At 40.2% G+C, this 20,808-nt stretch overlaps 1 protein-coding gene across 2 annotated transcripts in view; it reads left to right on the forward strand.

Annotated features, from left to right (window-relative positions):
* Nucleotides 1-11,723: 11,723 nt before the first annotated feature.
* Nucleotides 11,724-20,808, forward strand: part of LOC124721494 (ero1-like protein) — an 83,483-nt gene continuing 74,398 nt past the window's right edge. The window contains exons 1-3 of one of the 2 annotated variants that reach the window (XM_047246504.1): nt 11,724-11,849; nt 19,045-19,164; nt 19,260-19,343. In XM_047246504.1, coding sequence (XP_047102460.1) covers nt 19,311-19,343 — 33 coding nt within the window. In that variant the 5' untranslated portion in view covers nt 11,724-11,849; nt 19,045-19,164; nt 19,260-19,310. Of the gene's footprint in view, nt 11,850-12,239; nt 13,246-19,044; nt 19,165-19,259; nt 19,344-20,808 lie in introns of those variants that run through there. The other variant, XM_047246503.1, reaches the window with a different exon arrangement.

Below are 20,808 nucleotides of genomic sequence, written 5' to 3' on the forward strand. Positions count from 1 at the left end.
AATGATCGGATCAGTTGGATCAGAGGACCGAGCCGATTCCATGTAAACACAGCCCACACCATTACGGAGCCACCACCAGCATGCACAATACCTCGTTGACAACCTGGGTCCATGGCTTCTTGAGGACTGCGCCACTCTCGAGCCATGTCATAAGCTCTTACCAAATGAAATCGGATATCATGATATCATCTGTCCAGCCTACAGTTTTCCAGTCATCTAGGTTCTAACCGATGTGGTCACAAGTTCAGGATAGGTGCTGCAGGTGATGTTGTGCTGTTAGCAAAGACACACGCATCAGTAGTTGCTACCACAGCCCATTAATACAAAATTTCGTCACACTGTTCTAACGGAAAAGTTAGTCGGACGCCCCACATTGATTTCTGCGGTCATTTCACGCAGTGTTGCCTGTCTCTACGCAAACATCACTGTTCTCAGTCGTTAAGTGAAGGCTGTCCACCACTGTATTGTCCATGGTGAGAGGTAACTCCTGAACTGTGGCGTTCTTGGCACACTCTTGACACTGTGGATCTCGGAATATTGAAGTCTCTAACGATTTCAAAATTGGAATATCCAATGTGTCTAGCTCCAACTACCATTCTGCTTCCAAAGTCTGTTAATTCCCATTGTGCAGGCATAATCATGTCGGAAATCTTTTCACGTGAATCACCTGAGTACAAATAACAGCTCCACCAATGCACTGCCATTTTATACCTTGTGTACATGACACTACCGCTTTTTGTATATGTGTATATTGCCATCCCATGGCTACTGTTACCTCAGTGTATATCTCTCATAGGATTTGAAATTTTTTGTTCAGTTCCTCTGCACGTATAGCTGTTCAAGAATAGAATATACACTACTGGCCATTAAAATTGCTACACCAAGAAGAAATGCAGATGATAAACGGGTATTCATTGGACAAATATAATGTACTAGAACTGACATGTGACTACATTTTCACGCAATTTGGGTGCATAGATCCTGAGAAATCAGTACCTAGAAAAACCACCTCTGGCCGTAATAACGGCCTTGATACACCTGGGCATTGAGTCAAACAGAGCTTGGATGGCGTGTACAGGTACAGCTGCCCATGCAGCTTCAACACGATACTACAGTTCATCAAGAGTAGTGACTGGCGTAATGTGACGAGCCAGTTGCTCGGCCACCATCGACCAGGCGTTTTCAATTGGTGAGAGATCTGGAGAATGTGCTGGCCAGGGCAGCAGTCGAACATTTTCTGTACCCAGAAAGACCCGTACAGGACCTGCAACATGCGGTCGTGCATTATCCTGCCGAAATGTAGGGTTTCGAATGAAGGGTGGAGCCACGGGTCCTAACACATCGTAAGTGTAATGTCCACTGTTCAAAGAGCCGTCAGTGCGAACAAGAGGTAACTGAGACGTGTAACCAATGGCACCCCTTACCATCACGCCGGGTGATACGCCAGTATGGCGATGACGAATACACGCTTCCAATGTGAGTTCATCGTGATGTCGCCAAACACGGATGCAACCATCATGATGCTGTAAACAGAACCTGGATTCATCCGAAAAAATGACGTTTTGCCATTCGTGCACCCAAGCTCGCCGTTGAGTACACCATTGCAGGCGCTCCTGTCTGTGATGCAACGCCAAGGGTACCCGCAGCCATGGTCTCTCCGAGCTGATAGTCCATGCTGCTGCAAACGTCGTCGAACTGTTCGTGCAGAAGGTTGTTGTCTTGCAAATGTCCCCATCTGTTGACTCAGGGATCGAGACGTGGCTGCACGATCCGTTACAGCCATGCGGATAAGATGCCTGTCATCTGGACTGCTAGTGATACGAGGCCGTTGGGATCTAGCACAGCGTTCCGTATTACCCTCCTGAACCCACCGATTCCATATTCTGCTAACAGTCATTGGATCTCGACCAACGCGAGCAGCAATGTCGCGATACGATAAACCGCAATCGCGATAGGCTACAATCTGACCTTTATCAAAGTCGAAAACGTGATGGTACGCATTTCTCCTCCTTACACGAGGCATCACAACAACGTTTCACCAAACAACGCCGGTCAACTGCTGTTTCTCATGTCAGCACGTTGTAGGTGTCGCCACCGACGCCAACCTTGTGTGAATTCTCTAAAAAGCTAATCATTTGCGTATCACAGCATCTTCTTCCTGTCGGTTAAATTTCGCATCTGTAGCACGTCATCTTCGTCGTGTAGCAATTTTAATGGCCAGTAGTGTACACAAGAACTTTATAGTTGGTCCCTCTGGATTCCCTTTCTCTGGAAGTTCCTTTGAAAGCTGCGTCCAGTACATTTGTACCAGCACAGGAAAACTTAGCTGTCTGAGTTTTCACCGTTAAGTTCACAGCAGATAGGTGCTGACATTCCGGAACACATAAAGGTGACACACAGATCACACAGTCACGACATTACTTGTGTTGACAGTATTTCTTTTCTGTGGCTGGCACCTGGAATTTGTGCTGAGTGTGAACAGTTCATTAGTGTGTTTTTACTTCAGAGAATTTTTAAGGAGAGTAAAACAAAGAAGGAAACTGAAAGGAAGTAGTGCAGATCGAAAGGGTCTATTAAATAATCGCTGGTACAGTTGGAGACAGATAAGGAAGAGAGGGAGGCAGAAAAAAAGAGTAGGACGCTAGGAAAGCACAGAAGGAGGCGAAAAAGGAAAGAGATGTAGACGAGAAGAGGGCAAAGAAAGAACATAAGAGGAAGCAACTGGAGGAAGAAAGAAAGATGACGTTATATCCAAGCAGTTCATATTATGGCAGGAAGCACCTAAAAAGAAAATAGAGGAACAAGAAGATGAAAACTCAGCCTCACTAGATTGGAAAGGTGATGGTGATAATTATTCAAAAGATGATCTTCCTCAAGATAATTTGGAGAATGATAATGTTTTAGCCAGATTAGTAGTTGAAGAGATGTTGCCTCTTGCCACTAATATTAAATGTAGACGACATAAATTCTTCTGGGTCAGAGCATGAATTAGAAAAGTGTGGTGGAAAGGCTGTGTTAACTTATTCTAGTGCACTTTGGCTAGACTTTTGATGATGATGATGATGTTTGGTTTGTGGGGCACATACAAATTCCAAAGCTTTACACAGCTCAATCTCGCCACTTTCACGAATGATGATGAAATGATGAGGACAACACAAACACCCAGTCCCTGGGCAAAGGAAAATCCCCAACCTGGCATGGAAACGAACCCAGGACCCCGTGATCCAGAAGCAGCAATGCTAGCCACTAGACCACGCGCTGTGGACTGGCTACACTTTTGCAAACTAATTCAAACAATGGACAGAATAGCCAATGGCAGGAACAAAAAAACTGTCTAAAACTCGATCAGAGCAATAGTACTAAACATCAATTAAAGACGCATCAATGCATAATAGAGATATATGGAGCCAAGGATTCGATAATGAAGTTTCAGCAACTCTGTTCATTCCCTTTTGATGTAAGCAGTGGAACATGAAAATTGTGAGCAGGTTGGTAATACACCCTTAGGCTGAAACACCAGAGCCTTCGGGACGCCCATAAGAGATGTACCACAGCCTAAAAAAACACTCGCGACACTCCGTCTGGTTTCTGTTACCCACAGCGGTAGCAGCGCGCCAAGAGGCCAGCAAGTGACTTCTGAAGACGATATCGGATGGATGCGAATACTATCGTTTATACTGATTTGTAACATAATTGTTACAATAGGGAGCGTGTGTATTGCCACAAAAATTGACAATAACTAAAATATGGCAACTCGTTTGTCATTTCTTAGTGTTCTGAGGACCTTGGGAGGTATGAAACGGTAGATTACAGCACAGTTTATTTACTATTCTCTTTTTATACTCGCTGAAGAAAGCAATTTTCTTCCAATAACAAAAAAATTGCCAGTAAATCACAGAAGATCTGACTTTTTATTACGTCCAGCCTTGTCATCAAATATGGGGTGTCTAGGAATCCTTCATACTAGGTTTGCAAGACAGTCAAATCAAACAAATCGTATTAATGAGTTTCATTACAGAAAAGTAAATGACAATACTTAACTTTGACAATTACACAGAAGTTTCGCAAACAAAGAGCGACATAAAAAATAAGCAGTCTTCTTCAGTATATGAAATTCCAAGTCCGAGCTACAGTACAAGCGAAGTAACAAGCGGTGACACTTCTATCCAAGTCGCTAGTCTTGAAGCTACTGTTCAAATGGGGCGTCGCCAGTCGGTCGTGGCACGTATGCCCTCTTGACATAGGGCCACTGCTGTCGCGTTGTCGTCCTGGAGAGGGTTTCGTCAGCTTGCGATTGGCTGACGTTTTCTCACAGCCATCTCTTCTCTGTCGTTCCCGACTTGCGTGCCGGCGCTGACTTTATGCCGTAACGTTCCTCCTCTCCAAAGCGACGGACCGTCGTTGTATACGGGACATGACAACTGGAGGAGAGGCAGGAGCGTGGATACTCATTTGGACTGGATGTGGTTGCAGGGGATGTCGGACTTACAGTCGCACCCCGCCATCCAGCCTTCGCTCTGGTGGAAACGTCCAGCAGAAAACGCCCAGAAGGGTATGTGTCCACCTCCTGAGGCCCATAACCAGATGTAGAAGGCGGCGGCTGCTATGGTGTGGGCAGGTCCAGCTCCATCGGTAGGACAAGAATAAGTGGAGGAGGAGAAGGCTCCATCTCCATGGGGCCGTCCCGTGGTGTCGTTTTGACACCCTCTGGTGTCTTCTGTGGCCGCACTGTCCTCGGGATCCATGAATCTGGGGGAAGTGATACAAAAGGATCACAATCCACATAACAGTGGCGAATTGGATTGTGATGTCGGTGCTGCAATACGTGTGGACCTGAAATGAGATACATACATGAGCCAAGTCGACGAAGGATGTAGCCTTGTGCCCACCGTCTGCTGCCACTAAAAACCCTGAAAAACACGATATCATACGGCGCGAAGCGATACTTCTGGCTTTCCTTCGGCGCCGGATGCTGAGGATGGTGGAGCAGGTGGAGCAGTGTGAGATGGCGACAGCCGTGAAACAATTCCGCCCGCGATGGTCCATCTCGTTGATAGGAGGCTAGGAAAAGTTGCAATGCTTGATCCCTGGTGTTTGCGGTGCGAAGTTTGGCCATCTGCTGCTTGAATGTTCTGACAAAACGTTCCGCCTTGCCGTTGGACTGTGGATGGAACGGGCAACATAACGTCTGAATATAAAGCATCACAAGGGCATTTGAATTTGCATTTCCTCGTCATAGCCTGCAAATCTGTTACCCATTCTCGATGAGGTTGTTCTGATCGTTTCTTGCAATGACATGCATCACATTCACTTGTTGATAACAATAGTTAGTTAGAGAATCTACAACCTGATCATCGGAAAGTTCACTTGGCGTGGCGTTAGAGAACAATTTCTGAATTAGGTGAAAGACTGCACTGCCTACCCTTGACAAAAAGTAATGTAGTTTCACAGTACCTGGCACGTTGTGAGCAGTGATATGGGCTTTATACTGTTGCAACCACTCGAGCCATTCCTCTTCGTTTACATTAGACTGCCAAAAATGTGGTACAGCACAGTTGTTTCCTGTTGCACTATATTGGTGGCTTGATCGGCGAGTAGCTGCTGTAGGTACTGTGTTTAGCAGCGCGGCTATCTGCTGTGTCTGAAACTGAAACATCTCTGTTAGCTGTGTTGCATCTATTGCTTGCAGCTAAGGCGACTGAGCAGGGGTTGGGAGAGGTGGGTTGCTCATTTCAGAAGCGGCAAATGCAATAAACAAACAATGCAAGCAATAAAAATAAGCACATAAGCAAAGAAAATTTCTGCAATGCCCACCTGCAAACTCTGACTGGCAAAAATACTATATTGTTGAAACATGTAAATGCACCCCTGCAAAGAAGAGAAAAAGTAGAATTATGGCGCCAGCGAGACGCAAAAGCCCACAGCAAAATAAAACTGTTGCAGCCAGGCACTGGGCTTTCGCGTTGGTGTTCTCAACCTTCTCGTCTCCAAATATTACGTCCAACCTTGTCGACAAATATGGGGTGTCTAGGAATCCTTCACACTCAGTTCACTAGACAATCAAATCAAACAAATCGTATTAATGAGTTTTATTACAAAAAAAGTGAATGACAATACTTAACTTTGACAATTACACAGAAGTGTCGCAAACAAAGGGCGACATAAAAAACAAGCAATCTTCTGCAGTATACACAATTCCAAGTCTGAGCTACATAGAGTGTACAAGCGAAGTAATGAGCGTTGACGCTTCTATCCAACTCACTAGTCTTGAAGGTATTGTTCAACTGTGGTGTCGCCAGCCTTTTGGGCGCTTGTGTCCTCTTTACATAGGCGCTGCTGCTGTTGTGCTGTCATCCTGGAGAGTGGTCGGTCAGCGTGCGATTGGCTGACGTCTTCTCACAGCCATCTCTTCTCTGTCGTTACCGACTAGCGTTCCAGCGCTTGACTTTACACCGTAACACTTTTGCAGAAAGACGTCAGTGTCTACCCACCAACATGAAGTTTTGTTCACTAGACATCCACGCTAATTCACTCGATGTGGAATATATTAAACCTGTATGAGATGTAATAGTTATATTATTTAACGTACCACATTACTCAGCAAACTTGTAGCAGAACGGAAAACCGCACAGACATCATAATAAAACGTCAAAAAGTAATAAAAGTGTTTCTCAACAGAGAAGAAAACAATTCCACAATTGTCACTGCTTCTGAGCCACAAATGGATAGAATCTCCAACATATTCGGTTTCGAAACAAAAGTAATTATATTTACAAAAACATTTCTCTATCAGAAAGTCGAATAAAATGTAAGAATGGGCAAATCATTAGGCTCCATAAATTTTTTTTTTACTTGACAAAGGAAGTGCCTGTCGCTATAAGACACAGCAACAGAAATATATACTGTTCATGCATGAAATATGTAGTTATTTTCTCTCGCTGTCAGCAAAGTAATCTGAAATTATCCACATAATTGAAAACATTTCTTCATGAATAACTAGTACCTTATGTCACTGAATCAGTGAATTCAGTTGTTTTTACATTTATTTCACAATGATTCATGACCCTGGGTATCTTAGAAATGCACAGAACATAAAAATATAACAATTATTTCGTTAATTAAGTAGAAATATAAATAAAACTTTCATTGTGCAAACTTTCACATGAGAGAGTGCCGCGATTGTTATATTAGACTGTGGCTGTACTCCAAGGAAACCACACCTTGAAACCTCTGCTACATAGAGCAAAGTGGGATTTCAAGGTGCAGCCATAAAACTAGCTACTAAGTGCTCGGAAAATATCATATTACATCACATATCAACAATTACAAATACGTTGACCAGCATTGTCTAAATCCTTGTGGGAAATATGTGACATGTGTTCTAATAATTTAATATCTGTAATACATTATTGAGAAACTCATTTTAATCTATATTTTGGGGCAGTACCACCTCAGAGACTTTAATTACGAGCTGCACCAGACCATAGCGTTTGCTTGGAACAATTTAGGGAAATCACGGAAAATCTAAATCAGGGTGACTGGATGTGGATTTGAATCCAATCGAGTCTAGTGCGAGTTCAGTGTGATAACCACTGCACCAACGCACTTGGTGCCACTCTGTGGAACAAATATCCAAGTCGTCATGGAACATTTGAAACTTTCACGGAAAAACGCAAAAATCACGAAATACAGTAAAATAGTAGTAGTAGCAGTTATTCATCTGTAGGTGAAAGGTATTGGACATGTCTAGTATCCAACAACATAATGCATGCTTATGCAGGCAATTACATACCTGCAGGTCTAGTTTGGGACAAGTAGCTAGACATGGCTTATAGTAGGAACTATCGCAGAATTTGCCTGAAGTAATTTAGGGAAAACCACAAAAAACCTAAATGTAGATCGCCAGGTGAACATAGGGGCCTCCACTCTCCCGAAAATAAGGCCAGTCTACTTAAAACAGTGCTATCTCTTTCGATTTATCCCTTGTGCACAATACTTGTTTACAAAGTTATTTAATAATATAAAAGGCTAGTACTCCACTGTTCGTTTATTTCTCACTCCTAGTCACTGCACGGACCACACACATTGTTCCATAGCGTAACATTACACACACTATCAGCTGATGTCAGGACTATAATGATGTTGCCCGGTTACCATTTTGTGTGCTGCAACTTCCCATTAGCTAGCTTGAAAAACTGAGTCACTCTATGATGAGTAAGATGTTGAGCTCAGAAAGAGAATAAGGTGTTAGTGTTACACATTGTGTAGCTCTTGGAGTAAGTTTTTCCAGGAAATAAAATGAGAAGCAATAAAGTAGTGTGAAAATGTCGTACAAAATAATAAATGTTTTATTATCATTGTTTTTATTGCCTACATGTGTTACGTTTTTACCAAACCACTTTTCTGTGTTGTCTAAGTAATCCTTCATTGTGCAGGCCTATAACATCTTGCTTAACAGGTATTTTAACCACTTTTTAAAAAAGTTTTTTAGTAATCTCTTTAATCTCCTTTGGTAATTTATTGTAGTTTTATTCCTTAATGGTATTTTGAGTTTTATGTTTATTCTTTCTTGGTAAATGTAAGTTCACTGTACTGTAAAATAGGGTAAATAGAAACAACAGGGTAAATAGAAAAAAAACTTCATATACACATTTACTTTGAATGCTATAAGATTGTACTGGACATTAATTTTAACTATTTTTTTGGGTTGGCAACACTTCATACTAACAAGGAAATTATGTTTTGTTCGGTCGGTAGCATTGTAGGTTGATGTTTATCTTTGTGTCAGGGTCTATAGTTTTTAAGTTGTTTTCCTACCTACTTTAAACTTCTCTAGTAAGTAAACATGTATTCTACATATGACAGTTAATGGCATTGTAAGTATGAGGTATAACATCTATATAAAAGAGTAAAGGCTGGTTTTTGTTTCACTTTCAATGAAATCAGGTCTGTATATTTTCAATTTTTTTAGATTATGCTCAAAACTTCGTGGAATGAATAGAAACATTGTAGACAAATTGAAAATATGCAGCGAATGGGGCTATCCTATTGACTTTACAACCTTAAGACTTCTAGTAAAGGAATCTCTGGACAGAAGGGGGGAAGGAAGTGAAAAGATTTACGAATAATCTCTGTGGTCGTGATTTTGTGGAATCATTTACGAGGTGACACAAAGATCAATTAGCAGTGCAAATGTGCCAAAACATAAAACGCTCCAGAGCTGGTGTTACACCAGAAACTATCAACAGTTACTCTGGTGAACTGTCAAAGGAATTGGAGAATGTGCCGCCATCTAATATAATAAATTATGATGATACAAACCTTAAAAATGATCCAGGAAAACGAAAGGTAGTCACACGGAGGGGAAGTAAATATCCCAAAAGGGTCATGACCTCGTCAAAGGCATCAAAAATGGCCCTGAGCACTATGGGACTTAACTTCTGAGGTCATCAGTCCCCTAGAACTTAGAACTACTTAAACCGAACTAACCTAAGGACACGCCACACATCCATGCCCGAGGCAGGATTCGAACCTGCGACCATAGCGGTCACGCTGTTCCAGACTGTAGCGCCTAGAACCGCTTGGCCATCTCGGACGGCCTCAAAGGCATCAATCTCCGTAATGTTTGCAGCAGCTACAGATGGCACTATTACTACCCCCTTATGTCGTGTATAAGGCTTTGCATTTATATCAAAGCTGGACTGAAGGTGGGCCAAAATATGCAAGAGACAATCGGACAAAATCTGGCTGGTTCGTTTCGTTCTGCTTTGACGATTGAGTCCTTACAGTTCCTGTCCCATACCTGAAAAAGCTGGAAGGTAAGAAATTTCTCATTGGAAACAATTTATGTTCGCATCTGCTCATACAATCAGTTAACCTGTGTCAGAACAATGACATAAGATTTATATTCCTAGCAGCAAATTCAACACACCTGACACAACCACTGGATGTGGCATGTTTTTCGTCCTCTTAAAACTACTTGGCGCCAAATATTAGAAGAATGGAACAAAGGCCCAGGAAGAAATGAGGCAACAGTTCCTAAGGATAAATTTCCTCTGCTCGTGAAAAAGATGTGTGACCCCCTGAAGGAAAAATAATGTTATTGGAGGTTTTAGGAAATGTAGGATTGTACCTCTAGACCGCAATAAAGTGTTGTCAATGCTCCCAGGCACTGGTACTGGTATACCAATAAATGAAAACCAGGAAGAGAATACTGAGCGAGGTGGTGCAGTGGTTAGCACACTGGACTCGTATTCGAGAGGACGATGGTTCAATCCCGCTTCGGGCCATCCTGATTTAGGTTTACCGGGATGTTCCTAAATTGCTCCGAGCAAATATCGGGATGGTTCCTTTGAAAGGGCACGACCGATTTCCTCCACCATCCTTCCCTAATCTGATGAGAGCGATGACCTCGCTGTCTGGTCTCCTTCCCAAAAACTAACCCAACCTCAACCAAGGATAAGAACAATCTTGAAGAATCCACTAATGCTGTTGACAATACTTTTAAAGAACTCTTCCAGAGTCATAAACAAGACCAGACTCTTAAACAAAGGAGAAAAAGGACGAAAGTTAATGTCCAACATGGCAGAAGTGCTGGAGTTGATGACTTTGAGGACATGGATGGGGAGGATGTAACCCCCCATTCTTCATTTTACAGTGATCCAAGCCAAGAAAACGGAAAGAAATACCAAGATAAACAGAAAACATCAGAGGATGAAAATGTATATTCAGTGCAGGCCAGTGATGAAGACTTGATTTTTTCCTCTTCAGATTGTTCAGACCAAGATGAAAATACTGGTATCTCCATAAGCCAAGGTGACTATATGGTGGTCAAAGTATATGGTAAAACATCATATTTTCGATGTTATGTTTGGACAGTTAATTACCTCCATCACAATGGTTTTGATGGAACATTTTTAAAAAGAGTTCCTCAAACCAAACAGTTCACAATGACTGATGAAGAATCTTTTGTCTCAAGAAACGATATCGTCCTTAAATCGTCGCCGCCGATTCTCAGTTCAAGTGCTCGATTCAAAGACATGCTATGTTTTGAGGATGATCTGTCTGATTTAACAATTTGTTAATAATACAGTTCGAGGCTCATGGTAAACAGCTGTGTTCAGTTTGTACACCTTAAGTTTGAATAGATTAGCCATGTGAGGACACAAACATTATTGTATATTTTACTTACTTTTAAAATTAATAAACCATTATCTTTTGAAATAAATGTTTATCTGTTTATTTTATAATAGAAAAAATATATTCCATTCCTTTTATCAACCTCACTTTGCTTTTAAAAGAAACAGTGATAGTTTTATAAACGTGTTTCCATTCACCACTATGTGTGGGGTGATGAGAAACACCATGTTTAATTTTTTTAAATTTATTGAAAGAAAATAATTTTATAATAATATCATAAGCTGATAAGAGCAATGCAGACCTGAATTTTGGGTAGTGTTTTTTTGTTTAAACTTGACGAACAATGAGTAAATTTTTCAACCACAGTTCAGATTTGTTGCTATTCACCACTTTTTATGGCAGCTCTTGTTCCATGATAATGGGCAAAGCTGTTTGTGCAATAATTATCAATGTAATTTTTGATGTGTGCAACTGATTGGTAAATGTACTCATATTGAGTCGTTAATATCCCACAGGGTTTTGAACAGGTCTTTACATTGTACTCGACTACAGCTATTTTTGGCTATTATTCTTATTGACCTGGATGTCTCTTTCCGTTCCTTTGACAGCCTAAGTGAATTCCGTCATTTTAAATGCGTTGTGGAATGTTCTGATTTTTGATTCTGTCCCGTTAAGTAGGAATCGGTCTTTACTGAGCGGTTAAGAGTGAGGTAAGAGAGAAACCAACAAGAAAGTCGAAATCTTGCAATATGAAACTAATAACAGTAGTCAAACGTAAAATTCGTACTTGGCGTTCTTAATAAATAGAAAAACAACAAATAAGGTACAACATATATTGTTTCTGCCTTTATCCTTTTGCATCTCATTTTCTTTATAATTGAAAAATAGCACATAAAACTGTTTTTATGATTCAGTGGAACTTGTGTTCAAGCAGCATGGAAGGAGATGTAGAATTTTAAAGTAAGAAAAACATTAAAAACTATCTCTGTTCTTATAAATAAACAGTGTACACTCTTCCTTTGTTTGGTAGAACTTTTGCCTTTTTGATATTGGGTCTTTTTTGGTGGGAAAACGATCGGACATAGAAAGAGAAATGTCGGTTTCTGATGCAACCTTTGTAGTATGTTACGGGAAAAAGGCAAGCAATAAAGGAAATTTAAGGAAATGTGCACTACAACTACATGGATGCGGCTAAAATAGGTTAAATTCCTGGCTAGCAGACGACGCCACCATCAAAACTTTTTTCCCGAGCACATTTGTGTCTTAACGCTGAAGGCCTGTGCAAATGCCACCATTTGAAATGCATTGTGCAATGTTTTGACGTAGGTGTGGCGTGAAGCCTAGTGTGAATCGCCCGTAACGTGGAAATCTTCAAAATAATAGCTGTGAACGTCAGAAACGCGTCACCACCGTCGTCGATTTCCATGGAGATAGACATACTGTAGCTGTAAATGGAACCTGATTGGTGAAGGTGAAGGTTATGAGGGGAAGCTGTATACAGAATTCACCAATGAGCGAAGAACACATGATAAATACGTAAACATAACTGTATTTACGTCGATGTGACAGTTTACGCGTTGGTGTGGTCGAGGGGTGGGGAATTTGCTTGTTGCGTGCGTTTGCAGGACTTTTCACTGATAATGGTTGATAACGTGGTTGCTTCGAGTTATTGTGTATGAGTAAGAGTTCAAGTGACGTTTTCGTGTGCAGCAAGAATAGAAACTTTAGTCTCAAAACTCAGACTGCTATTACCTAGTATTGCAACAGCTGATGTAAGGTGAAGCTGTTCTTCCATGTCTTAATTTCAGGAACAGCGTTACAGGTTGACACCAGTGTCTGTTTCGTGGTATCAAGCACAAGTCATTCCAGACAATATTGGGTTGCGCTTACACGCGTTTAAGCAGTAACGTTTTATGTACGAAAGAGGGCATTTATTTGTTTCGTTGATGTGAAGTAATAAGGTTCTCATTCAGTTTTATAGAAACAAATTCATTATTGCTGCGCCTAGTTATGATGAACAGGTGTATCCTCGTTTTTGCTATTTTCGTTCATGCTACAGGTATACACGGAGATGACAGTGTTTTACACAACCAGTGCTTTTGTCAGGTGAGTTGCTAAATGGTAGACAGTGTAGTGTATATATGACAAACCAAATGGAATTATGTACTGTTATAAGTCTGTTAACACGTGTGTGTGTGTGTGTGTGTGTGTGTGTGTGTGTGTGTGTGAATAACCCACAAGAGGTGGAGGGATGGAAAACTGTTCACATGTTTAAAACTTAGCCCTATTTGAGGAAACCTTATACAGCCCCTTTCGTAATTTGTGCATACTTAATTGAAAACAGGTCTGTAAATGCTTCAGTTATACAAAAGAAAATGATCATTTTGGTAGATGAGCAAAGATGCAAACATACCATCTCAAAAAGATGTAATAAATTGATACACCACAATGTTTTTAGTTTCATAAGAGCAAACTATGGACAAGCTACTGACAGTTTGAGCCCTCAACTAAACAGTGACCCACACAACTTCGACTTTGTTATGGCCTACCCTTTGTGAAGCAGAATGTTTGTTTAAGTGCTATGGTGACAAAGAAATGTTGTGTAGTGTGGGAATCTCGCTACTAACTCCTTTTAAAACTTCTTGCAAAGTATGTGTAATCATTTTAGTAACTGTGTATAGTGTCTGATCTTACAGTTTGGCTCTTAACAATAATGAAAACATCATTTGTGATGTTTCATGCCATGCTTGCTTGTGACATATATTTATGTGGTAATTCATCAAAGTGACTTGGTGGCCAATTGGGTGAGTACCAGACTGCCAACCTAAAGGTATGGGACTCAGTCTGCAGTTACCCCTGTTACTTTTGGGTCAACTGAAACTACAGAAACCAGATACTGACATTGTAACATAATGTAACAATAATGTGGCAGGTGAAGACATGCATGCACTAACAGAAAAAGAACAGAATGCTGGCAATATGTGCTGCTATATTATTTGTAGGATGTTTTAGGCTTCTAGGTTGTGTTGACATGCTGATCTGTAGTGTAGGCAGAGTTCTAGGTTTGTTTGAAAGGTGAGATTTTGCATGTGAGTTTGCAAAGCGGTATCACTTGCTTCAGTCGAAGCACGTAAACTGTAGCTAACATTATGGTCACATAGTGAATCTTTTGGATGTGAATTCACAGTTATGCAAATTGGGGATCAGTGAATTCTCAAAATGAAATACAGATTTCCAGTGTTGGAATTGATTGATAAAGTATTGAGACTGACCCTTGTGCTTCAAAATTCTGTGTTAAGTAATGGCATTCACTTTAAGTGACAACAATGAAGTGCAGATGCTTTCTTTTTAACAAATAGGGTAAGGAATACTGACATGCATAGGTAAACAGTTTTGAAAAAAGTTGCTTCAGGGTGGTTGGCTTGTAAGCTATAGGGCGTATGTATAATTCATTTTATGACTTTTAGTAGGTTTTAAATTGTCCAGTTTGTACAAATTACCAGCCTGTTATAACTTTATATTACAACATGAAACTCAGATCTGAAGTGTGAATAAGGTGGAAAGTGTGTGTTGTACCACAACTAAGTCCATGAAATGCCACTTGTGAATTTTATTTCCTGAAACAAACTTTCCTAAAACAAAATGCTGTAAATGTGAAATGTCAAGGTCCTAAAAGGATCTAGGCACATTACTGACTCCACAAATTATTCTTACAATTGCTTTTGTAGAAAGAAATTGATGGGACTTTAGCTGCATTTTTCTTAACTTTCAGGAAAGTAAATCTGCCACCAACCCAAGGTTTGGTTTGAATAGCACAGTGCTTTATTAGGCATAGTCCTAATGGGTTTTATACTGTATGCCCTTGCCTTCCTGTGAACTTTGAGTTGACTTACCCTGCCATTGATTATTATTATTATTATTATTATTATTAGTAATAGTAGTAGTAGTAGTAGTAGTAATTGATTCGTCCGATGGTCATTTTACAGAGACACAAGATATGGATAAAGGGACCTACAGCTTAATGTAGAACCCGCAGCATGCAGAAACTTGGTGTATTTCACATTAACAAATCATTGCCAGAGGTGAAGGAGTGATAAGTGATGGAAAAAAAGGGGCACTTATTGAGTTTAGGGGGACACCCATGAAATCTTTGATTTTTTTACCGATTATCGTCAGTTTGACTATGCTGATCACAAATATGACGTATTTTTCATCAGTTTTGAAACAGTAAAACAACATATTGTCATTTATTAAAAATGTAACAATACAGCAACATAATAACAAATTTACCATACGGAATTCGGTCAAATCAGGGAAAAGCCTAGTCATTATGAGTTAGTAGAACAAACACACAGAACAAACACCAAACTAACACTTAACTACACTGTTATTTGACTTTAGTGTAAACTGAATGATGCGATTTTATCCAAGTGCTTTGATGTGCTACGATTTAGCTTGAATGATGTTTGCAAATAACATATTCGTGGTCCGGTCAAAATATGAGAGAGAGAAAATTTCATTAAAAATTTTTTTCCTCTCGATATATTAAAAAGTTTTTATCGGGGATGAAAGTAAATAACATCTTCGAGATCAACATAGTGTAACTGATCAAAAAGTGAGAAAAAATATTTTCAAAAATTTTGGCCCCCTAAAGTCGATAAGTGCCAAAATAAGTGTGTACTGAAATAGTTCAAATGGCTATGAACACTAAGGGACGTAACATCTATGGTAATCAGTCCCCTAGAACTTAGAACCACTTAAACCTAACTAACCTAAGGACATCACACAACACCCAATCATCACGATGCAGAGAAAATCCCTGACCCCGCCGGGAAGCGAGAACACTACTGCGCGACCATGAGCTGCGGACCCAAGTGTGTACTGAACTACCAATGTTGGATGTAAACTTTGTCCTGTGACCTAATGATGTTACATCCTGTGACTGTGTACAGAATGAGAATAGGGCATTGATTGTTTCTTACCCCATGGCTATATTATTTTTTGGAATGTCTGTTGTGGTGACAGACTGATATCTTGTATAGGCCAGAGCATCTTTGACAAGATACGTGCAATACACAAAGATCTACATTTTGTAACTTTTGTGAGTAGTGTAAGCTCTAATAACGGATCTACTACAAGATTCAAAATGCAATTTTAAGACTTGTTGTTGTTGTTGTTAGTTTTACTTAAGTGACAATACAAAATTACTATTTCATTTTCTCCACATAACATTTATAATACTCAGGGGGAATAAGTAACTTCTGGTTACTGTTTGCCTACATACTTGTCTGCTCTACAGAATTCTTTTTTTGTCATAAATTTTTTCGTGGGTTGTGAGAAAATTCTTCTCAGTTTTGAGGCTAAGTAATTTTCTTGTCAGTGCTAAAGTTAATGTGATACTATAACGTGGAGGTAACTTTTCTCTGAAATATTTGTAGCCTGTATGAAAGGCAGTTCAGTTTTTTTCTGTTTCTTATGTTGTGGAATGAATGATTTCATTGATCTCCAGTTTTGTGGGATCTCGCAATGCCATCACAATTGTATTCGATATATACAGTCATGGAAAAGTTAAAATATTAAGGTCCTCAAAATGCTATAAGATTCCTTGTGTGTCTCTTTCTACAAATATGTGATCATGGTTTTTGTAGTTAGGGTCTTCGTTTCATTCCTGTGACGGTAGAGTTTCCCCATACTGTGACTCCATAGTGTATATTTGGTTCAAAATGACCATGGAGATAGGCATTGGATCTCTTGATAGGCATATTGAGTCAGTTGTTTCAATCGATATCAATGAGACTAACTTCTTGGGAACAGTGTTTACCTGTTGCTTCCATTTTAACGCACTGTGTGTTGTTATTACCTGAAAATCTAACTGAAACTCTTTCTTTCAGACCCTTTTCAACCAAAAATATATCCATGTGTCCCCATTTTTTTGTGTATCTTTGAGAACTCTGTGCATTGTTTTTACCATGTTAATGATTAGCTCATTTTCCACTGTGCTGTATTATTGACAGATATGCAAGCATTTTTCTCCAGCGCCTCAAAATTTTTGGCTATCGTAGGGATATAGTCTCTCTTTTTCATTTTCATTTGTTTGGACATTGTGTACAAATAAACTGAATAAAATATATCCCAATGCAACATCTTGAGAAATACCATACCTTATGCTTCTACTTTCTGATCTGTATAAGTTTTCAGTTACTGAGACGCTGTTTTTCAGTCAGCTGTGTGTTCAAAAATACCTGAGTTCCCTAATTTCTTTGGTAAGACTATTGTCTTCACGGAAACATTGTTGCTGATAATGTCCTATACTAATAGAGGAAAACATGTATATGAAGTATAAGGTGTTACCAAATGAAAAGGAGAGTGTAATTATATGTAAAGAAATTTTAATAATAATATAATAATTACAGTTCATGTGGAGCAGTACAACTACACATAGTTGCCATTGATGTCAGTACACTGATACCAGCTTGTAGGAAGGGAGTGGATGACTTCAGTGCAGAAGCTCCTTTCTTGCTGGTTTATCCAATTTTCCATGGTGTCCTGCACTTCCTTATCACATTCGAAATTCTGACCCTTCAGTTTGTTGTAAGATACGAGAGTCCCAGGGGAAGATATCGAGGCTGCAAGGAGGATGTTCCTGGTCTTCTTGGCCAGTAAAGGTACTTTCCCAGCCTTCAAGGCAGAGTGGGCTTCTTTGGATAAGAGGAGCTGAGATGCAGCCACTCCATGCTCGTCTGTTTGGAGGCAGGTTTGAAGTGGTGACACCACGTTTATCGCATGCCACAATCGGAGTAATGTAATCTGTTTCTAGCTCTGCATATCTCAGCAGATGGGTCTGGCAGACATCAGTTCTTGCCATCTTCTGATTCTCTGAAAGACGGTGTGGCATCCATTGTGCACTAACTTTGCCATAATGAAACTCCTTGTGGATTATGTGGTGCGCAGTTTCTTTGCTTATCTATAGTTTAGCAGCAGTTTCATGTGCAGTGACTCTACAGTTTATCCATATGAGCTGCTCCACAGCTGAAATTGTGGCACTGGTGGTGACAACATGCACCTGCCCGGGGCATGCCTGTCCTTGATGCTAGCATGTCTTCATAACACGCACACATCGGAATGGTGTGCAGGGACAATGGAAGTGTCCAATTCCACCCCTCCACTTTGGGTCAAGGGAAGTGATCGATTCCAGTAGATTTTTGTGTGTAGTGGAATTTGGGAAGGTTGTGGGGTCTTGTTATTTTAGTGTTTTTTGTCGTTTGGTGTATTGGTGTGAGTTTATATTTAATTTGGCCCCTCCCAAAAAACCCCAAGTTCCCCCGCTTCTCCCGTCAGTTTCATTATATTTTTGGAGGAATATATGTTTGGTGGTTTTCCGATATATTTTGTGTTTGTTGGCATGTTTACGTGATGAAATCATAGGAGCGGTATGGGAGTTGTTGTGAATGGTCATTTCCGCCCTATTGGTGACGTCATTGGTCAAAGCCGATGGCTGGAATCGGATGCTTCCATTGACCCTTTTGTGCAACGTGAGGCATACTGCTCTCAGCACAACTCCATCCTGTGATGGATTTGTGAAGCATTCTCCCTTCTGCACCAAGAAATTGGATCAATCCTCATTGAGTTGATCAAGAGCAATCCATCATGCGAACTGCGTAAACTCGTCTTGAGAAATGAGGAAATTGCTGTGAAGCTGTTGTTCAACTGGGAATACACCACACCCTCTTTTGGCAAACACATTCACCCATTGGATTACATACCATGATGTTACAGCGAAGGTCTACTTTCCAATTGGGCATACTTTATAGCTTATTAAAACAATAAATGTGTTTTGGAATAAAACTATATTTCAGAAAAAGAACAAATTCTCTTTCTAACTGTCCTATGTTTCCTTTCTCACAGCTGAAGGGTCGAATTGATGACTGCAACTGCACAGTGGATACAGTTGATCACTTTAATAATGTTAAAATATACCCAGTATTGCATAGTTTGCTGATTAAAGATTATTTCCGGTTTTATAAGGTATGTATGTGAATGTAGATTCTTTTTGAAAGCATTAAAGTTGAACAGTTGCAGTGCTTATGTTATTGGACAATCGTTTCTTTTTCACTCTTTAGGTGAACCTTAAGAAAACATGTCCTTTCTGGGCAGATGACAGTAAATGTGCCATGCGCTATTGCCATGTACAACCGTGTCTGGATGTGAGTACCTTTGACAACATTTTTTGGGGTAAGAGGATGGCTTATAATTTTTCAGTACCATTGGATGCGTGTGCTAATGCTGTGTGTTTGATAGACACAAATACAAAAATCATTTTTGCCATTATACTGTGAATTATGATGAGTGTGTGCCTTTCTTTACTAGATAGAATACACCATTCCAATTTAAGTAATATATAACACTGTATACAGATTTGCAAATCAATTTTAGATCTGAACTCTGCAGAGCATCTTTAAGAGAACATTCTTGAGGATGTTTAGTATTCCCTACTGTCATATCCCATCACTGCACCTGCTTGCTGTTGACTAGCCCTTGATGAGTTCCTTGTTGATATGATGATGTAAGGAAAGGTGTAGAGAAGTATGTTGGAGTCTGTGTATTATTCCACTCAATGGAGAAGACAATAATGTGATGACTGTTCCCTGAGGTAAATTTGTAATCTCACTTTATGTCCATACTAACTTTTGCTCGTTCTCATTTGTCAGTTGGTTGGTGTTAAAATGTGTCTCACACGTACTGGGAGATGTCAGTGTCAGGAGACACTTTCAGTAAATGAAAGGAAATTTGTGAATGTAAGCATGAGCCTGTGTGTGAGAGAGAGGATGTGTTGCCCCATACCTACATTAGGGCTTTGCGCAACATAAAAACGGCGTCCAGCAGTGAATGGATTGTAATACAAATGTGGTCCATCACCACCCTGATGCATCACTATTGAAGGATTTTTATCCATTCAGAAGGAAGCCACTTTTTCAGCTAGTTAGATACATGTTCCACGGATAATTTTGCATGAGATAGCAGTGATGCATGGGTAACCCGCAATATAGTAATCATTCAAATGTAACTTATCTAACCTTGTGGTTATGTGGTACCCAGACAGGCACAGAATATTTGTCTCTTCACAGATCTCTAAATTTTCCAAACAGACAAGAATCTCTTCTATCTTACTACTCAGTCCTCTAATATTTTGATGAAATAAGCTAACCTTACATTTCTGTCTATTATTAACCGTTTTGTAGGGCTCTTCTGCTATTTTCACTTCTTTCAAGACAGGGTAACTGTATCCTGACCCTAACCAAAAAAAGGTGCCCCAGTGACACCAGTAAACACAGGGATCTTGCGATGTGTGATGGTGGCCCCCTGTATATTATCTGCAAGAAGCTCAGCCAACCTATCTTTCCCTCACCTATTCAGTGTAAGCCATGTCTAGTATATTCCCATCTCCCAATTGTTGCAACTGGCACTGCACTCATATGAGATTTTGTTTCAGTCACCAGCAGCCTGCATAACTCAGTGTTCTCATGGCTCAAGGCAGTGTTTACCCAGGACTGGTCATGGCACTGCAGGACATCCACAAAACTGAAATTTGTGTGTGTAGTTGCTACTCTTATATCATCCAGGTCACCCCTAATGCAGTAATTACTGTTCTTAGCCAGGCTGTTCCCTGCT

Source organism: Schistocerca piceifrons, chromosome X (genome assembly GCF_021461385.2).
Source record: "Schistocerca piceifrons isolate TAMUIC-IGC-003096 chromosome X, iqSchPice1.1, whole genome shotgun sequence".
NCBI lineage: Eukaryota > Metazoa > Arthropoda > Insecta > Orthoptera > Acrididae > Schistocerca > Schistocerca piceifrons.